We start from the raw sequence: 16317 nt of genomic DNA, 5'->3' as shown, positions 1-16317 counted from the left end.
GGGCGGGCGGGCTTAGCCCCCTCCCCCAGCCTCCTCCAAAGAGGAGCCAAAATAGAGCCGGCAGCTCCGGGCGCTGAACCGAGCTCTCGTTCACATTGTGCTCGCCAGCCTTGGACACAGGATTGAGTAACTTGAATAGTCTCGCCCGGCTTCTAATTGGAGAAGGGATGGGGGGAGTGAGTGTGTGTGGGAGAAACCGCTTACATCTGCCATGACTTACAAAAATAAGGGGGGGTCAGATTCCCCCCGTGCCGCCTCCCCCTCCCCAAGCTGGTCAAAATTTCTCTCCCAGCCCCCTCTTGCGGGGAGGGATGTGGCTGGCGGAGCGGCTGCCTGTCCTTCAGGGAGGTTTTGTGTGCCACAAAGCCCGGCGCTGGCCTGCTCGCTCGCTTGGCCGCCGGCCCCGGCAGCGCCCGCCTGCCCGAGCGCTGCAGCGCCGCTCGCCCCTGCCCCGCGGAGGCCGTGTTTACACGGTGCGCGGAGGGAAGGACCCCAGGCGCAGGGTGCGCGTGGGGGCTGCCGAGCGGGGCTCGCCCTGGCACCCAGGGCCAGCTGGAGCAGAGGCCGCCGAGCTGCCGACCTGGCTGCGGGGCGTTTGCTGCTGGGTGTCAGACCCATTTGGGGTGGGGGATGCTTGGGGGGGGGGGCTCGGTCTCCTGGCAGCAGCCAGCCTCGTGGCCATGCTACCCCTTCCCCCCCCCCCCCCATATCGGTGCCTATTATCTGGTGAGTGCCAGGGAAGTGCTGACCTCTCCTGGTGTCCATCTGCTCTCCCCCACAGTCGTCTCAGTTCTGGAAAGCTGCAGGACCTGGGGGTCGTGGAAGGAAGCAAGCTGACACTGGTGCCCACTGTGGAGGCTGGCTTGATGGTAAATGGCCTTTTTCTGTTGCTCCCTCCCACCCACTCATGCCCATCTATTATTAAAGCCTAGGGCGAGGATGCGCTGGCGGCCCTGCGGCGCCCGCTGCCCCAGCCCCCTCGGAGGAGGGAAGCCTTGGGCTGGGCGCAGCAGCAGGTTTAATATTTCACTGCTTTCTCAGGGCTGGTGTAGAAATAGTGGAAGTGACATGTCATCCCTCCCCTTCTGCCGCACAGACGCCCCCTCCTTCTCTGCATTTGTAATGTTAATCCCCCCCCTCCTTTTTTTTCCAGTCCCAGGCGTCCAGGCCAGAACAGTCGGTGATGCAAGCTCTGGAAAGCTTAACTGAAACTCAGGTGAGAGGCATGATGTTGGCGCATTGATAGAGACAAAGAACGCTCTGCGGGGTGGTTTGGGGGAAGGGACTGCTGTGATCTGACTCCTCGTCCCCTCCCAAATGGCTTTGGTGTTTGGTGCCTCCTTTGGGTTTCACGTTTAGTAGGGTTTGGTAGCGCTGAGGGTGGTGCCTGGGGCAGGCACCGTCATCCTGTACAGCACCGAGCGCAGGGAGGTCCCACGCTGCAGCAGGCACAGCCCAAACAAACCAGGCAGCCGGGGAGGGCAGAGGCGCTGGGAGGTGAAGTGACTCATTCAAGGTCACGCAGCAGGTCGGTGGTGGAGCCTGACATTTGGAGGGCCTGGCCCGGGGGAGCCGGGCAGCAGCCCCCCACGTCCCCCCAGCCCACTGATGCAAAAGCAGGTTCTGAAGCCCGGTGTTGCCTTGCCGGGGGCTGAGGCTGGTGGTGTGTAATGAGCAGGTCTCTGGGCTGGAGAGCTTTGCTTCTCCAGCCGGTGCCGAGGAGGGCTCTTCCTCCTCTCCTTGGAGCTGTCCTTGGGAAAAAAATTGGATGTGCCCAGGCTTTCTGGCGCTCTCGGAGCGGCTGCTCTATGGCCTTGAGCTCGTAGCACAGGGTGGCGAGGAGGAAGGGGGGCGTTGGTGGGGGCCGGGAAGGGGGTGGTGCTGGTGGAGGCTGTGTTTAGAATAACTGTGAAGTTTCTTGGCGGCTGGTGGGGCCGGCCTCAAACGCGGGAGGTGTCATGGGCGGGGGGGTCCTCCGCCCGCCGCGCGCTGGAAGGAAGCGTTCCCATGGCTGGCTGAGCTGGTCGCGTGTGCGCGCGCAGCCGTGAGCTGGCTGCAGCTAAGGTGGAATTTACCCCCAGCCGCGAAGGCCTCTGCTTCTTTGTTTTTAGTCTCTTTATTATTGTTAAACTCTTTCCTTCCTTTCCAGCCAGTGCTGGAGCTTATTTATAAGAGGGTTTTTTTTAACCTGCCTGGCTGAGTTTTGAGAAAGGGGCTGAGCACCAGGGTCATGCCTGGCCCTCAGCGCTGCATGGGTGCACCTGGGAGCCCTGGTGTGGGGCTGCAGGTGGGGGGGTCTGAGCACCGTGGGGCTCGGTGAGGACATGGGCAGTGCCCTCCCTGGGGATGGCCGTGAGAGCCGGGCCTGCCCCCCGTGGGGGTGCTGGGGACCCCCGCTGACCTGCAATGCCCTTGGCTGCCCAGCACGACCTTGACTCCGGGCAGCTGGTTTAACTGGGTGTTGGCTGAGCTGCCACAGGGCGAGCTGGGGCCTAGAGCCCTCTGCTCCTGGCTGGAAGCTGCCTCCAGCATCCCTGCCTCCAGGCCTCTGTCTCCCCGTGGAGCCCCATTTGCTCGGGTGCCCTCTGTCCCAGCTGGGCTGTGGAGCTGTGCCCACCCTCGGGGTCCTGCAGCGCTTTGTGGTGGGGCCGTGCAGCATCCCCCCGCGAGAGCCGCACAGGGCTGCGGTCCGGCTGGTGCCAGGGCCAGAGGGCACAACGCACAGCCTGGATTTCCCCCTCGAGGCTCTGCCAGGGAGGCTGGAGCCCTCGGAGGCCTGGGCATGCCGGGGTGGGCGGCGCAGGCCCGGGGAAGCGGGCTCTGCACCTCCCTGCCTGCCGCAGGCTCCTGCCGGGTCGGTGATTCAGGAAGCCGGGGCTGTGCGAGAGGAGCCGCCAGCACCTGGGGGGCGGAGGGGGGGCAGGAAACCACTCCTCTCATTCATGCTTTGCTTGGCTCTGCCTGCGTCACGCATCCTCCGACAGCGCAGGGAGATCTGCGCCGACTTCCTCTGGGGGTGGCGAGGGGCCGAGGCGCCGCGCCATCCCCCCGCAGCCCAGGTGCCTTCAGGAAGCGGCTGCTGGGCAGGAGGTGACGCTGCACCCCGACCGGGCGCCCAGGGCCTTCCTGGAAGGGCCGGCGGCGCTTCCTGCCCGCTGGGCATGGGCTGCTGCTGCCCCCGCTTTCCAGGAGCCGTGCCCACGGCCCCAGCGCAGCGGGCAGCTCGCGTCTTCCTGCAGCCTCAGCTCTTCCTTGGCCGGTGCCTCCGCCCGCACGCAGCCGCGCTGGGGGCACCGGCAGGGACGCATCCTGCCCCTCCTGGGGACCTGCTCCCGCGGCCCGGCTCGCCCGGGGGCTCCGGCCAGAGGAATGCGATTTCTCAATGGTGGCCGAGTGGCCCTGGCCCTCTGCCCTTCTTGGCATGGAAAAAACCCCGAGCAGCAGCGAGAGCGTCTGGGCGAGCACAGGAGCAGGCGTCAGGATCCCAGCTGTCGGCCGCAGCTGCGCCTGGCTGGAGAGCTTGTTTGAAAGCCTGCTGGGGCTGGGGGGGCTTATTTCCTGCTCCCCCCCTCTTCCTTGGTCCAGGCTGGCCTTTCCCCTCCCGAACTGCCGGGAACTGAAGCAGAGCAGCTTGTCGGCGTCTTTGGGGGGTGCTGGGCCTCCCCGCGCGGGGGAGGCGGTGATGCTGGGCTGGGGGCAGGCTCCAGCGCTGGGCGGGGAGGCAGCTCCTGGGCGCCAGGGGCCGCGGTGCCTGGCTCGCTCCCCCCGCGCCGCTCGCCAGCCTGGGGGTGTTTGGGGCTGGGGGCCGGGGTTACGCGGGGCCAGGCGCTGAAGCGAGCAGGGAATGCAGCGTTCTCTGAGTCATCGGCATTTCTGAGAAGCAGCCGGGAGACACTTGCCCCATCCCTGCGGGCCTGGAGCCCGGCACAAGGCTGCCTGTTCCTCTCCCAGGACCGTGGGGCTTGGCAGGCTCCTGGGAGCCCCAGCTGCTCCGGGGGGCTGTGGCCTCTCAGTAGGGCTGTCCCCTCTCCCTAGCCCCCCCGGCAGAGCTGGCTGGGAGCAACGGGGTCCTCCCCGGGCCGGCCGTGGGCGGCCAAGCAGGCGGCTGGGTGGGACATGTTTGCATTGGAGCGGCCTGGTTTTGCCGGGGGGGTTGGCAGCGACGTGGGGGCGGGCGCTTGGGAGCCCCGGAGTTGAGCTCCTGCTGGGCCTGGCCGCCCTGCCTGGGGCGCCCGCAGGGGCTGAGCCCGGCTCTGCGCCGCAGCCTGCGCCCCCGGGCTGGGCAGGGGGCCGCGTCTCCTGGGGGGCAGCGAAGCACAGACCTGCCCCAGCTGCGTGGGGGCCGTGCGGGGGGCAGCGGGGCCCAGGGCTGTGGCCGTCCCCAGCCCGTGGCTGGCCGCTGCGTGGCCCAGCGACCCCAGCCCCATGCTTGGGGAGGAAGGGATTATTTTTAGTGCTGCTGGGAAGTGGCCGGCGGCGAGGGCTCGGCGTGGGTTTGGGGCTCTCCGGTCGCCTCTCAGGCTGCCGAGGGTCAGGCAGGGTGCGCGAGGCAGGTGTGAGTCAGATGGAGCGGCGAGGCGGCCTCGGGTGCCGGCTGACGTCAGGGGCCCCCGAGGAGGCAGGAGCCGCCGGGGCTCCCGGGGATGGGTGGGCACTGGCGGCTTGGGGCCTCCCTCGGGCTGCGAAGGGGTTAAACCCGGGAGCGAGGGCAGCCCGGCTGCCTGGCTTTGTGGAGGGGGGGAACAGGGGCTGGCAGGGGGCCCGGGGGGCTCTCCCTTGCCCACCCGGGTCCTCTCCACCCCCAGCACCCCCATAGCAGCAGGGCCGGGGGGGCTGAGAGCCGACCCCGTGCCCCAGGCAGGGGCTCGATGGGGGGAGGCTGCCCGGGGGCTGGGGCTGTGCCCGGCTGGGGGCAAGAGGTGCCTGCACCCTGCTCCCCCCCGCGTTGCCTGCACCGGAGCTGGGAGGGCCCCCCAGGGCACCGGGGGCGGTGTGCGGCCACGGGGCCAGCGCCTCGGCGCGGGCAGCCGGCGGGCGCTGCTCTGGCACCCGGCGCCCATGGCAGCGCCGCAGCCTGCGGGGGTGAGCGCTGCGCGCGCGCCAAGGGCTCCGCGCGGGAGTCGTGACGGCTGGGGCTTTGATTCAAGTGACGCTGCTGTGGCTGGAGCAAGGGGAGTCGTGACCAAGAGGTGGGGAGGGGGAGCCGCGGCCGCAGGGCCGGGGGGAGGACGGAGCTGCTGGGCAGACCCGGCCGGGCCAGCGTCTGTCCCGGCCTGCTGCAGGCAGGGAAACTGAGGCAAGGAGCGGGGGTGGGCTGGGGGCTCCCCTCGCCTGCTGGCTGGGGCTGGGGGTGCTGCTCGCCCGTGGCCAGGTGCCGCGTGTGCACGCACAGGCGTGTGCATGCACGTGTGTGCGCGCGCCGTCCCCTCCCGCCCCCTCGCCCCGTAACCTCCGTGTCCAGAGCTGCCGTGTCTCCTTCACGCCCACCTCTTCCTCTGCAGCCTCCGCCTGACATGCTCAGGGCTTTGCTGCTGGTATTTTTAAAGCTGCTTTTCCCACGGCTTCTCAGAAGCGGCCTCCACTGGAATGGGGCGCGGGGGTGCCGGGGCAGGGATGGGGCTGGCGCGGGGCCGGCCGGGGGGCCGCGCTCCGCAGAGGCGTTTGCCCTTGGCCGGGGAGGGGTGGCGTTGGGTGTGCATGGGATTTGGGAGTGCAGCTGGAGCAGAGGCTCTTGGGGGGGGTTGGGGCCCCCGTCCTGCTGCGGCGCTGCCCCCGGGTGCCTTCTCCTCCTCCCGGGGAAGGCTGAGACCCAAAGGTGCTGGTGGGGGGTGCAGGTGGGTGACGTCTGCCCGAGGCCTGCCGGGGAGCTGCGCAGGGCGCTGCACGTGACGGGCTGGGAAAGCCAGTCCTTGCTGTGCCCTAGAATAGCTCGGCTTGGGGGGGTGGCGGTGTCGTCATCCCCATTAGCTGTGACCCGGCGTCCTGCCCACAGCGCTGCATGCGTGCGGGTGTGTGCGTGTGCGCGCGGCCGCAGCAGCCGGGCTGGCGGGGGCGAGCGGCTGCCTCCCCCCAGCAGTGCGTGGGGGGGGGGGCGCGGGGGGGGGGCACGCGGCTGCCTGCACCCCGCTGGGGACCCGTGGCCAATGCCGAGCGGCCCCAGGCAGGGGGAGGCCCATGGCAGGGCCAGCCCCCACGGCGAGCTCCCCCTCCTCCCGGTGCAGGTGCTGGGGGGCCGGGGCGGCGCTGGCCCTGGCCTGGTGCGTGGGGCCCCCTCCGCCGGGGCAGGGGCCGGGCCCCGCACTCGTTCCTGTGCTGCAGCTGCTCCATCACCTGCCTGCGCCGGACGCCTCCGCCGTGGGCAGGGGCGAACCCTGCCCACGCGGCCGCTGCGCCGGCCCAGCCCTCCCATGGGCACGTTTGGGGGGGGGGGGGAAAGGGGCTGCCTGCTGCTGCCTGTCCTGCCCGTGCCCCAGGACCCCCCCCCAGCCATCGCGCCGGGGCCCCGGCGTGTCCTCGCCTGCTTCCTCCCTGCCCCGCCGTCACCCCTGTGGTGCAGGTGCCCCCATCCCCGCGCTGGGGGTCGTGCTGCCCGCACCCCCGTCCCCGCGGGAGGACGGGCGCCCGCCTCGGGCCGTGCGGGTGGGAGGTGCAGCTGCGCAGACGTCTCCTGGGGCGGGCGGCCGCCCGGCTGCCGGCCCCTGCCCGGCCTTGCCCTGCCCGGCGGGCGCTGGCAGGAGCGCCCGCGCCGCGGCGGCTTTATTGCCGGGCGGGCAGGGAGGGCCCGGCAGTTTTGTGCTGGAAGATGAAGGGCGGGGAGGGCGGGGGGGAGGAAAATAACCGCGTGGCGCGGTCAGCTGACGGAGCTGGCACCGGGCTGGGGTCGTGCGGGGACGAGGCCTGGCTTGCTTGCTTGCCTGCCTGCCTGCCTGCCCGCCCGGCTCCCCGGCTGCCGGCGGGGCTGAGGCCCTGGCAAAGGGCTGCAGGGAAGGGGTCGCCCCTCCGGTGCGCTGCTGCGTCCCGTGTCCCCGCCAGACCCTTTCCTTGGCGTGGGGGGTTCCGTGTGCCGTGCTGCTGCGGGGCCGGTGCTCATGTCGGCCCTTCTCTCCGCAGGTCAACGACTTCTTGTCGGGACGGTCCCCGCTGACCCTGGCCCTGCGGGTCGGCGACCACATGATGTTCGTGCAGCTCCAGCTGGCGGCTCAGCAGAGCAGCGGGCAGCTCCAGCACCGGCACGTCATCGCCAGCCGGGGCGAGGCGGGCGCCGCAGCCAGCCCCCACTGCCGGACGCTGCACGGCGGCGCCGGCTCCAGCTTCGCCCGCATCCCCGTGGTGCCCGCCTGCCAGCAGAGCCCGGCGCCCAGCCCCGCGCCCGCCGCGCCCGCCGCCCCCGTGTACTGTAACGCCCCCCACCCTGCGCCCGTCACCGCCGGGATGTTCCGGTCGCACGGGGCCAGCACGCAAACGGTGAACAGCAGCGTCGTCTCCTCCTGCTCGGAGGTGAGTCTGGCCTGGGGAGCTCCCGCAGGTGGGACGGGGGGGGCCGGACTCCTGGGGGTCCTTTCCCTTTGGCAGCAGCGGAGCGGCTGGAGCACGGCCATGCTCTTCCCAGTCCTTCCCCGGGGCCGTTGCTCCCTGCCTCGACATCCTGCACGTGAAACGGCAGTGCTCCCTGCCGGGTCTGCAGACAGCCCCAGCGCCCGCGGAGGCGTTTGGGGACGCGGCGGTATCGCCAGGCTGTTGCCGCGCTGATCTTTAGACCCTGCCCGTTCCGAGGAGAGTCCCCAAGCCCGGCAAGGTGGCCGCTTCCAGAGCTCCCGCAGGCTTTTCTTCTCTTCCCTGCCTGCGAAGCCCAGGCCTGGGGCGGGGGGCAGCACCAGGACCGAGGCACGGCGGGGCAGGATAGGGACCGTCCGCAGGGCGCCAGGACGGCTCGGCCTGGGGATGCCCACCGGCCCCGGCTCCCTGCCCAGGGGAGGCTGCCGGGGGCTCCCGAGCCCGACCCTGGCCGTTGGGGGGATGTGGGTCCGCCCGGGTGTCCGGTGTGCCACGGCCCACGTGGGTGCCGCGTCCGGGGGCTGATCCGCGTCTCTCCCTCCGCCCAGGTGGACTGCAGCACGCGCAGCAACAGCTCCCCGGGCAGCAGTCCCGCCCCGACGCCCCGATCCCGCAAGCCCGGCGCGGTCATCGAGAGCTTCGTCAACCACGCGCCTGGGGTCTTCTCAGGGACCTTCTCCGGTAGGTGCCTCTGGGCAGTGCTGGCCTCGCCGCGGGGACGAGGACAGGGCCTGGCGCTGGTGCCTGGGGCTTTGCCCGATGCTGCCCGTCTCACGCCCCCGTCTCCCCTCCCGCAGGCACTTTGCACCCCAACTGCCAGGACAGCAGCGGGCGGCCGCGGCGGGACATCGGCACCATCCTGCAGATCCTGAACGACCTCCTCAGCGCCACGCGACACTACCAGGGCATGCCGCAGTCCCTGACGCAGCTCCGCTGCCAGACGCAGTTCTCCTCCTCCTCGGCTCCCTCGTCCCCAGACCTCGCCACCAAAACTACCTCAGAGACCCTGCCGGCGGCCGCGGCCTCCCCGCCCCTGCACTCCGTCGTCCAGTGCCAAAGCCAGATCCGGATGTGCAAGCCCAGCGGTAAGCGTGGCCGCCTCCGCCCGCTCGCGTGGGCCGGGCCTCGGGGCGCGCGGTGTCCGGCCGCGCGCGCTGCCCTCCCGCCCCCGGGGACGGCAGGACCCGGGAGCGGCTTCGGGATTTGCCGCCTGTGTTTGGCTTCCTTGACCCGTCCGCTCCTGGCGCGCTCTTTGCTCCGTGCTCGTCTGCGGGGGTTCGGGGCTGGCGCCGGCTCGGGGCGGGCTGCCAGGGCCCCCGGGTCCCGCGGGGCCGCCCAGCGCCTGCAGCCCCCAGCCGAGCCGCGAGCCGCCTCCGCTTTCCCCCTCGCCTTGCCCAAGGGGTAACTCCTGCGGATAACCGGCTGCTCAGACAGCGCCATTTGCTGCAGAGTAAATTGAGCCTGGGTTTGGGGGGGTTTGGGGGTTTTTCCCCCCCCTCTAAGGACTGGCCATTTGCTTCCTTTTTTTTTTTGCTTGCACAACTGAGTGTGCTGGAGCAGGACGGACTGCAGGCCCGATTCCCCCCTCTCCCCCTGCTCCTTCCTGCCCACGCCAGGCTCCTGCCCATGGCAGCCCCAGCGAGCGGGTCCAGGGTGGCCTGAGCCCCCAGCTGGGGGTCGGAGCGGGGCAGGGCCTTGCCCCCCCCCCCCAGCTGCTGCAGCAGAGCTGCCTCCCCCCGTGGCTGCGAGAGGGTCTCCGTGATTGACAGGTGTCCGTCTGGGTGCGATGGCCGGGCTGGCGTGGCAGCAGGCGCCCGGGGTCGGCAAGGGGGCCGGGTTGCGTCGCGTGGCCGGCTCCGGGGCCGCGTGGGATTGCGAGGTCTCCTGGGTGCGGGAAGGGCTCGCTCCTGCCCTCGGGACCGGGTTTCTCCCCGGGGGGGGGTCCGGCTCGCCACCCGGCCCCCCGGCAGCGCGCGGGAGCTGGTGGTCTTACAGCCGCGGGCAGAGCGCCGAGGGGGAACTGCCCCCGCGCCACCCCTTCCCCACCGTGACACCCGGCCCAGGCAAAGGGCCCCGCTGAGGCCCCGGGGTGGGAGGGTGCGGGGGGGCTGCCGGCCCCTAGGCTGCCGTGGGGCAGGGCTGAGACCGTGCACGCTCGTCCCGTGCCATCACCCCAGTCCAGCTCTGCCCCGTCGCCCGGGGTGTCTGGGATGGGACACGTGCTTCCCGTCCCGCTGCCCCCCTCCTGGCCTTGCAGGACCCCGACCTGCCGCATGCAGGTGCAGGGGAGGCTCCCGGGGCCGCAGCACCCCTGGGTGCTCCAGGCAGGATGCGACCCCAGCAGCCTGCTTTTGCCCCGGTTTGGGGCAGCCGGGCGCCGGTGCGCGGCCTCGCGCGGCCAGTGTCCGCGTGCCCGGGGCTGCGCCCGCTTGGAAGGAGCAGCCGCCCGCTGCCCGTGGGTGCGGGGCTCTGCACCGCCGCCTCCTCTCCTGTTCTCCTCCCCCCCCTTCCCTCTCCCCTTTCTCTCTGCCTCCTCCTCCTCCACCCCCTGCTTCCTCCTCTCCTGTTCCTGCCGCCTGAGCCGGCAGCGCAGGGCGCGGGAGCCTCCCTGCCTCCGCGGCGTTGCCCCAGATACGTCACGGCCCTGGGAGACAGCGCGACGCTGGCTGCGGGAAGCGTCTCCCGGCAGGGCGAGAGCGCTGAGCCGTGGCGAGCGCCCCGCACCCACCGCGGGCGCCCCGGGGCTCGGCAGGGGCGCCGGCCCCGTCCTGCGACCCCGTCCCGCGGCCCCCGGCCCAACCCGGCGCCTCCTCCCCTTCGCACCGTTTTTTTTTTTTATTATTTTTATTATTATTATTTTTTTAGCGTTGCTTTTTAAATAGCCCAAGCGCTCCGCTTGCAGCGCGCGGCCGGGGCCGGCAGCTGGGGTGTCCCCGCGCGCGGCCCCTCGGGAGGGCTGTGCCTGCGCGACCGCGGCGGCTCGCGAGGGGGGAGCCCCAGCTCGTGCCCCCTGCCCGCTCGCCCCCCCCCCCCACCGGGGTGCAGCCTGGGGGGGGGCCGGACCCCGCCGGGGCGCGGAGGGCGGCTCCCGCGGCCCCCCCGGCGGTTGCTCCGCACACCTGCGCGCCCCGTGGCCGGAAGGCGCCCGGAGGCGCCCGCCCCGACCCCCCCCCGCCGCGATTTGCTTAGAGAAAAGAACTGAAACCGCCGTTGCCGGGGGGAGCGCGGGGCCCGGCCGAGGCCGGGGGGGTCTCTCCCCCTTTCCGTTTTTCTCTCTTCCTTTCCTCCGGCCGGGCCCCGGAGGCGGCTCCGTGCCCGGCTCCCGCCGGCGCTCGGTGACGTGGCCGGGGCTCCTGGCGCGTCGCCACGGCTGACCCCGGCGCGGGGGCTGCCCCGGGCCACCTGCGCCTGGCGCAGGGCTGCGTTGGTGGGGGGAAACCTGCGTCCCCTCGCTGCGACGAGTCCTCCCGGGCTCCGGGTCGGGCTCGCCCTGCGCCGCCCCGGCCTCTCTGCACCGGGGTGAAATTCCCAGCGGGGGGGGGGGGGAGACACCCCCGAAACCTCCAGCCGGTCCCAGCCCGGCACCGCAGCTCGGGGACAGGTGCTCTGGGGGTGGCTCTGTCCCCGGTTCCCATGCCGGGGCCAGCTCAGGTCCCCGACACGGCATCCGGGGAGCAGAGGGTGCTGGATGGGTGCAGGCACCCTGAGGTCTGCGCCGAGTTTCGGATGGGGGTTTCGCACCGTCGGGGCTCCGTGGGCTCTCATGGTGCGGCGGCGCTTGGTGCCGGCTGTCGGAGGGGTCTCGGTTGCCCCCAAAACGCAAGGGGGAAGCCGAGGCAGGAGGTGTAGCTGAGCGGGGCGCGCGCTCCTGTCCCCCCCATGCCGCGCAGCAGCCCCTCTCCCAGCCGCGCTCGCTGCCGAGCGGCATCCCTTTTTTCCTCTTTCCCCGGCGCTGGAGCCCACGTCTGGAGCGCTCTGCTTGCTTGTCCTCCCACACGCCGCGGGAGCGCGCGGGGCTGTGCCGTGCCGTGCTGTGCTGTGCCGTGGGGGAGGCCAGGGCCGGGCGCCCCGCTCCCCTTGCCGGGGCGTTTGGGCAAGGCGCCGCAGCTGGGGCTGCTCCGTTAAACCGGGGAGGTGCAGCCGGGGCCGCAGCCAGGCGCCGGGCCTTTCCCGCGGCATCCCGCTTTGGGGGGGTTTGCACCGTGCTCCCTCCGCGGGGGCACTTTGGGGCGTCCGTGCGCGCGCGGGTCTCGGGGCCGGGAGTGACCGGGCGCCTTTGCCGTTGCAGGGGACCGGCTGCGGCAGACGGAGAACCGGGCGACGCGCTGCAAGGTGGAGCGCCTGCAGCTGCTGATGCAGCAGAAGCGGCTGCGCCGGAAGGCGCGCCGGGACGCCCGGGCCCCCTACCACTGGCTGCCCAACCGCAAGTCCAGCCGCACCAACAGCAACAGCAGCGTGTCGAGCGAAGGCAGCCTGGACCTGGACTTCGAGGACTCGGTGTGGAAGCCGGAGGTCAAGGCGGACATGAAATCCGAGTTCGTTGTAGCATAGAGCTGCGCCCGGGCGGCGCCGCCCGGGGCCGCGGACTCCTCCGGCGGGGCCCCGCTCCCGCCGCCTCGCCTGGTGGTGTTATGATTTCTGTTTCCATGGGCCAGATCTCCTCTAGGTTTGCCGCCTCCTGCGCCCTCGGGGTGCTCCTGGGCCCTGCCCGGCGTCGGGGGCGCCCGGGGAAGCCTTCCCCCCCCCCCGCGCCGCCCTTACGGGGGAGCCGGGGAGGGGGGGAGCCGGGCAGGAGGTGCGGGAACCGGCCCCAGCGCGGGAACCGGACCCGGCACCCGCTGCTCCCGCCGGTGCTGGGGGCCACGGCGCCGCCGCCGGCCGGCCCGGCGGGACCCGGTGCCGGGGCCGAAGCTGCTTTTTTGGCTGTGAAGACGAGGCCGGGGCGGGCGGGCGGCCCCCGGCGCGGCGGCGAGGCTCGGGGGCCCTGCCTTTTCCTTCCCTTCTATATGTAGCATTGCCGGGCGGCGGCGCCCCGGCCCGGCCCCGCGTGCACTTTAGGGGGCCGCGCCGCGCCGGGGGCCCCGCGCCCGCCGCGGCAGCGAAAGTGGTTGGGGGGCTTCGTTGGGGGGTATTTTTATTTTTGTTTTCGGAGGGAAAAGAGGGGGCGTCCTCCCCTCCGCGGTAGAGACCAACTTTGGGAATCGCTGAGTTCTTTCCCGCCCGCCTGTTGGTCGGTTGGAGTTTTTTTTGTTTTGTTGTTGTTTTTTTTTTAACTTAAAAAAGAGGAAAAAAAGATTAAAAAAAAAATGAATAAATAAACCCAGTACTCGGTCATGGCTGTCTGCAAGCCGTGGGGCTAATATTTATAGACATTAATTACCCGACTGAGCCAATACTGACATAGTCTTGCATAGGCCGTAGAAATCCTTTTTCTTGTCCGACTTTGATTTTTTCGTCAGGAGATCTGTGCAAATAGAAAACCCATGTGATGTGTTTTTTGTCTGTAAAAGTCTTTTTTGTGTGTTCCGGGGAGGGGGGGGCGGGGAGGGGAGAGCGAGGCTTTCGGTCTTTAATATTTTATTTTTTATTTTTGAAATAAATTTGGGCAGTCTGGATGCAACCGCGCCTGCCGTTGCCGTGAGTGGTCGTCGCGGGGGGGGGCGGCCGGGCTCCCCGCACCCCCGCCGCAGCCTCCCCATCCTCGCCGTGCCCCCTGCCCACCTGCCCCTCCACGAGGGGGGCGAGGGCTCTTGCTTCTGGGGGGGGGGCCTTAAATGTTTTCCCCTTGTCCTGGGGGCAGCGGTGCCGGCCCGCGTGGCGCGTCCTCGTGCAGGCGTCCCGCGGGCCCCTGCGGTCCCTGGCCCCCGGCTGGGAACGGCGTGTGCATGTGCGTGGGAGCATCGCTGGGGGGGCCGCTGTCGGCCCCGCGGAGCAGGACGGCCACCTCGCAGGGCAGCGGCCCCTGTGACTGCGTGAAGCCAAGAAATGGTTGGTCTTCCCACCCCGTGTGCACGCGCGGCCCTGCTCACACCCTGCACACACGCATCCACAGCTGTGCACACATGCAAAGCCGTGCTCACACCCATGTGCACGCAGCCCTGCACACACGCATGCACAGCTGTGCACACACGCACAGCCCTGCTCACACCCTGCACACACATGCACAGCTGTGCTCACACCCATGTGCACACAGCCCTGCACACACACGTGCACGGCTGTGCACACATGCACACGCACAGCCGTGCATGCACACCCCCTGCACACACACACACAGCCAGGCACACGCGTGTGCCCGGCTCTGCACAGGCGTTGACGCGTGGGTGTGTGCACACCCGCACGCATCTGTGTGCATTCACGCCCGCAGCGTCTCCACGCCCTGCCCCATGAGGCAGCGCAGGAGGAAGAGAAACTCGAGCACGCCGCGGGTGAGGCGGTGGATTTGCCCCTTCCTCCCAGGAAGGGGGAACCGGGCCGGGTTCTGGGAACCACCGGCCTGGGAACCCGGTGCGGCGTCCCCACCCTGCCCCGGCACCGGCCGCGGGGACATGCAGGGGACCTGCCCGACCCCTGCACCGCGTGGCTGCGGCGCTCGCCCGACTGGGCAAACCCGCTCCGGCGCTGCCCGGTCCTGCGGGCCCCATCCCGCAGCCCCGCCGACGCGCTCTGCCGCGGCCCGCAGAGGAGCCGGGCCGGTTGCACCGGCCGGGCCGGCCGCTGGCGCCTGCGCCCTCCCCGCCGCACCGGCCCTCCCGCNCCCCGCCGCACCGGCCCTCCCGCGTCGCGGCTGCGGGCTGCTCCTCCCGCCGGGCAAGGCCAGCCCCGGACCCTGGCGCGGGGGCCGGCGGCGCTCGGCGCCTGGTTCCCTCCTGCCGCAGCCCTGCCTCGGTTTCCCCACCTGCGGAAGCGGCAGGTTCGTTTCCCTGCGGCTTTCCCCCGCCCCGGGGAAGGTGCCGGGGTGGGGAAGGCCCTGGGGATGCGCCGTCCCCCCCCCCGGCTTCCCCCGGCCCCGGCAGCTCCCGCAGGGAAGGGCCCCGCGGGGCGCGGGATGCGCGTGCCGGGGCGCGCGTGCGGCGCTGCAGCCCGGCGCGGGGCCGCGCTCCTTCCTGGCAGAGGGCAGGAAGCCGGGGGTGGTGAGCGCTGACGCTGCCGCCCGCTCGCACGGCCGGGCGCACCGGTCCGGCGGCCTTCGCACGCCCGGCACCGCCGCGCCGGGCACCACCGGGCACGTGAGCCCCACCGGGGGGGCCCGGGGCGCTGCGGGGGGACGGGGACGGGGGCACGGGCAGGTGTTGAGTCTGCTGGACGAGCCGTCTAAATATTTAGGCGGCTGCAGCGGGAGTTGGCAGGCGAACCAAGGCCAGCGCATGGCCGGGGGCTGGGGACCGGGGCTGCCGTGGCTCGGCTCGGCTCAGCTCGGCTCGGCTCGGCTCGGTGGCGGGTGCAGCGCTCGGGGACGCCGCAGGCTGGAGCCGGCCCCATCACGCGGCAGGTGCCCAGGGCAGCACCGGCCGCTTCGCCCCCACGCAGGCGGCTCGGCCCCGGGACGCTCGGGCGGCTGGAGGCTGCGGGGGCGGCCACTGCGCCGCTTCCTCCCCGCCGCGGGCCGGAGCACTTCTTCCGGCCACGACCCCCCCCCCGTGCACCTGCGCCCCGCACGGGCACCCCGTGTTGGGAAGGGGCAGCTCTGCCTCCCCCGACCCACGGCCCTCCGGGGCTGCCAGTGTCCCTGTCCAGCATGTCCCTGCACCCTGGGTACGTCCCTGGCCAGCCACGTCCCTGCACCCCATGCACGCCCACCTGCACCCCACGCACGCCCCCCTGCACCCCATGCACATCCCCCTGCACCCCACGCACGCCCCCCTGCACCCAGATCAGCCGTGCCCCTGCACCCCATGCGCACACCCCTGCACCCCGCTGTCCCCGGCCAGCCATGTCCCCGCACCCGGTGTGTGGGAGCAGGAAGCCAGGGGCTGCTCCGTGCCCAGCCCCGAGGGGACCCTGGGAATGGGATTTCCCGGCCGGGCCGACGGCTCTTCCCAAGCAGGAAGGCGGCCCCGTGGCGGCCGGGCTGCCGTGGGGCTGCGGGGGGCCGGGGAGGGCCGGCCGGGGCCGCGCGCCCCGGGGCCAAGCACCGGAGGAAGCCGGGGCCGGGAGAGGAAGTGGCTCAGGTTCCTGCGGTGACATGCGCCGCACCGGGCGTCCCGCTGCCAGCTCCCTGCTTTGACGTCATTTCGGGTAGAGCGAGCCCCGGGCCGCCCCCCCGACACCCCCGGCCCGCGCGCCGCTCGCGCCAAATTTGGCAACGGGAAGAGGAGCCGATCGCCGCACCGGGAGCAAATGGCAGAGGCCTTTTAAGGCAATCGCTGCCCGGCCCGGCACGCGCGGACGGACACATGCATGTGTGCACGCTCACGCCTGCCTTGCTCGCGCGCCCGCCCACGCGCGCCGCCGCCACGCACGCCCACGGGGGCACGCTCCCGCCTGCTCGCTGGCGTGCACACGCGTGTGTGTGGACTGCTGTGCACACGCACGCTTGTGCGAACAGCCCCGCTCCCACGGCCTCTCGCCCACGGGGCCCCGAGCGGCCTAATTCCAGCCCTCTCGCCGTGGCCTCGGCTCACCGGGGGCTTGGGGGGTCCCAGGTGATTGGGGAGCAGCGGCACCGGTGGGTGCTGCGGGCCCTGTGCCGGGGTGCAGCGGTGCTGGGGGCGAGTCTGGCCCCCCCCCCACAGCACGGTGCAGCGCGGCACGGCACGGCACGGC

The 16317-nt window shown here is 71.6% G+C and overlaps 1 protein-coding gene across 2 annotated transcripts in view; it reads left to right on the top strand.

The window, feature by feature from the left end:
• MIDN (midnolin) overlaps window positions 1-12418 on the top strand; it is a 15973-nt gene extending 3555 nt beyond the window's left edge. For both annotated transcript variants that reach the window (XM_026064803.1, XM_026064802.1), the window contains exons 3-8: window positions 782-869; window positions 1154-1216; window positions 7111-7497; window positions 8103-8235; window positions 8352-8639; window positions 11843-12418. In XM_026064803.1, coding sequence (XP_025920588.1) covers window positions 782-869; window positions 1154-1216; window positions 7111-7497; window positions 8103-8235; window positions 8352-8639; window positions 11843-12105 — 1222 coding nt within the window. In that variant the 3' untranslated portion in view covers window positions 12106-12418. The remainder of the gene's footprint in view (window positions 1-781; window positions 870-1153; window positions 1217-7110; window positions 7498-8102; window positions 8236-8351; window positions 8640-11842) is intronic.
• The last annotated feature ends 3899 nt before the right edge of the window (window positions 12419-16317 follow it).

Source organism: Apteryx rowi, unplaced genomic scaffold (genome assembly GCF_003343035.1).
Source record: "Apteryx rowi isolate R43461 unplaced genomic scaffold, aptRow1 scaffold_220, whole genome shotgun sequence".
Lineage (NCBI taxonomy): Eukaryota > Metazoa > Chordata > Aves > Apterygiformes > Apterygidae > Apteryx > Apteryx rowi.
This window is presented reverse-complemented; position numbering and strand designations above follow the sequence as displayed.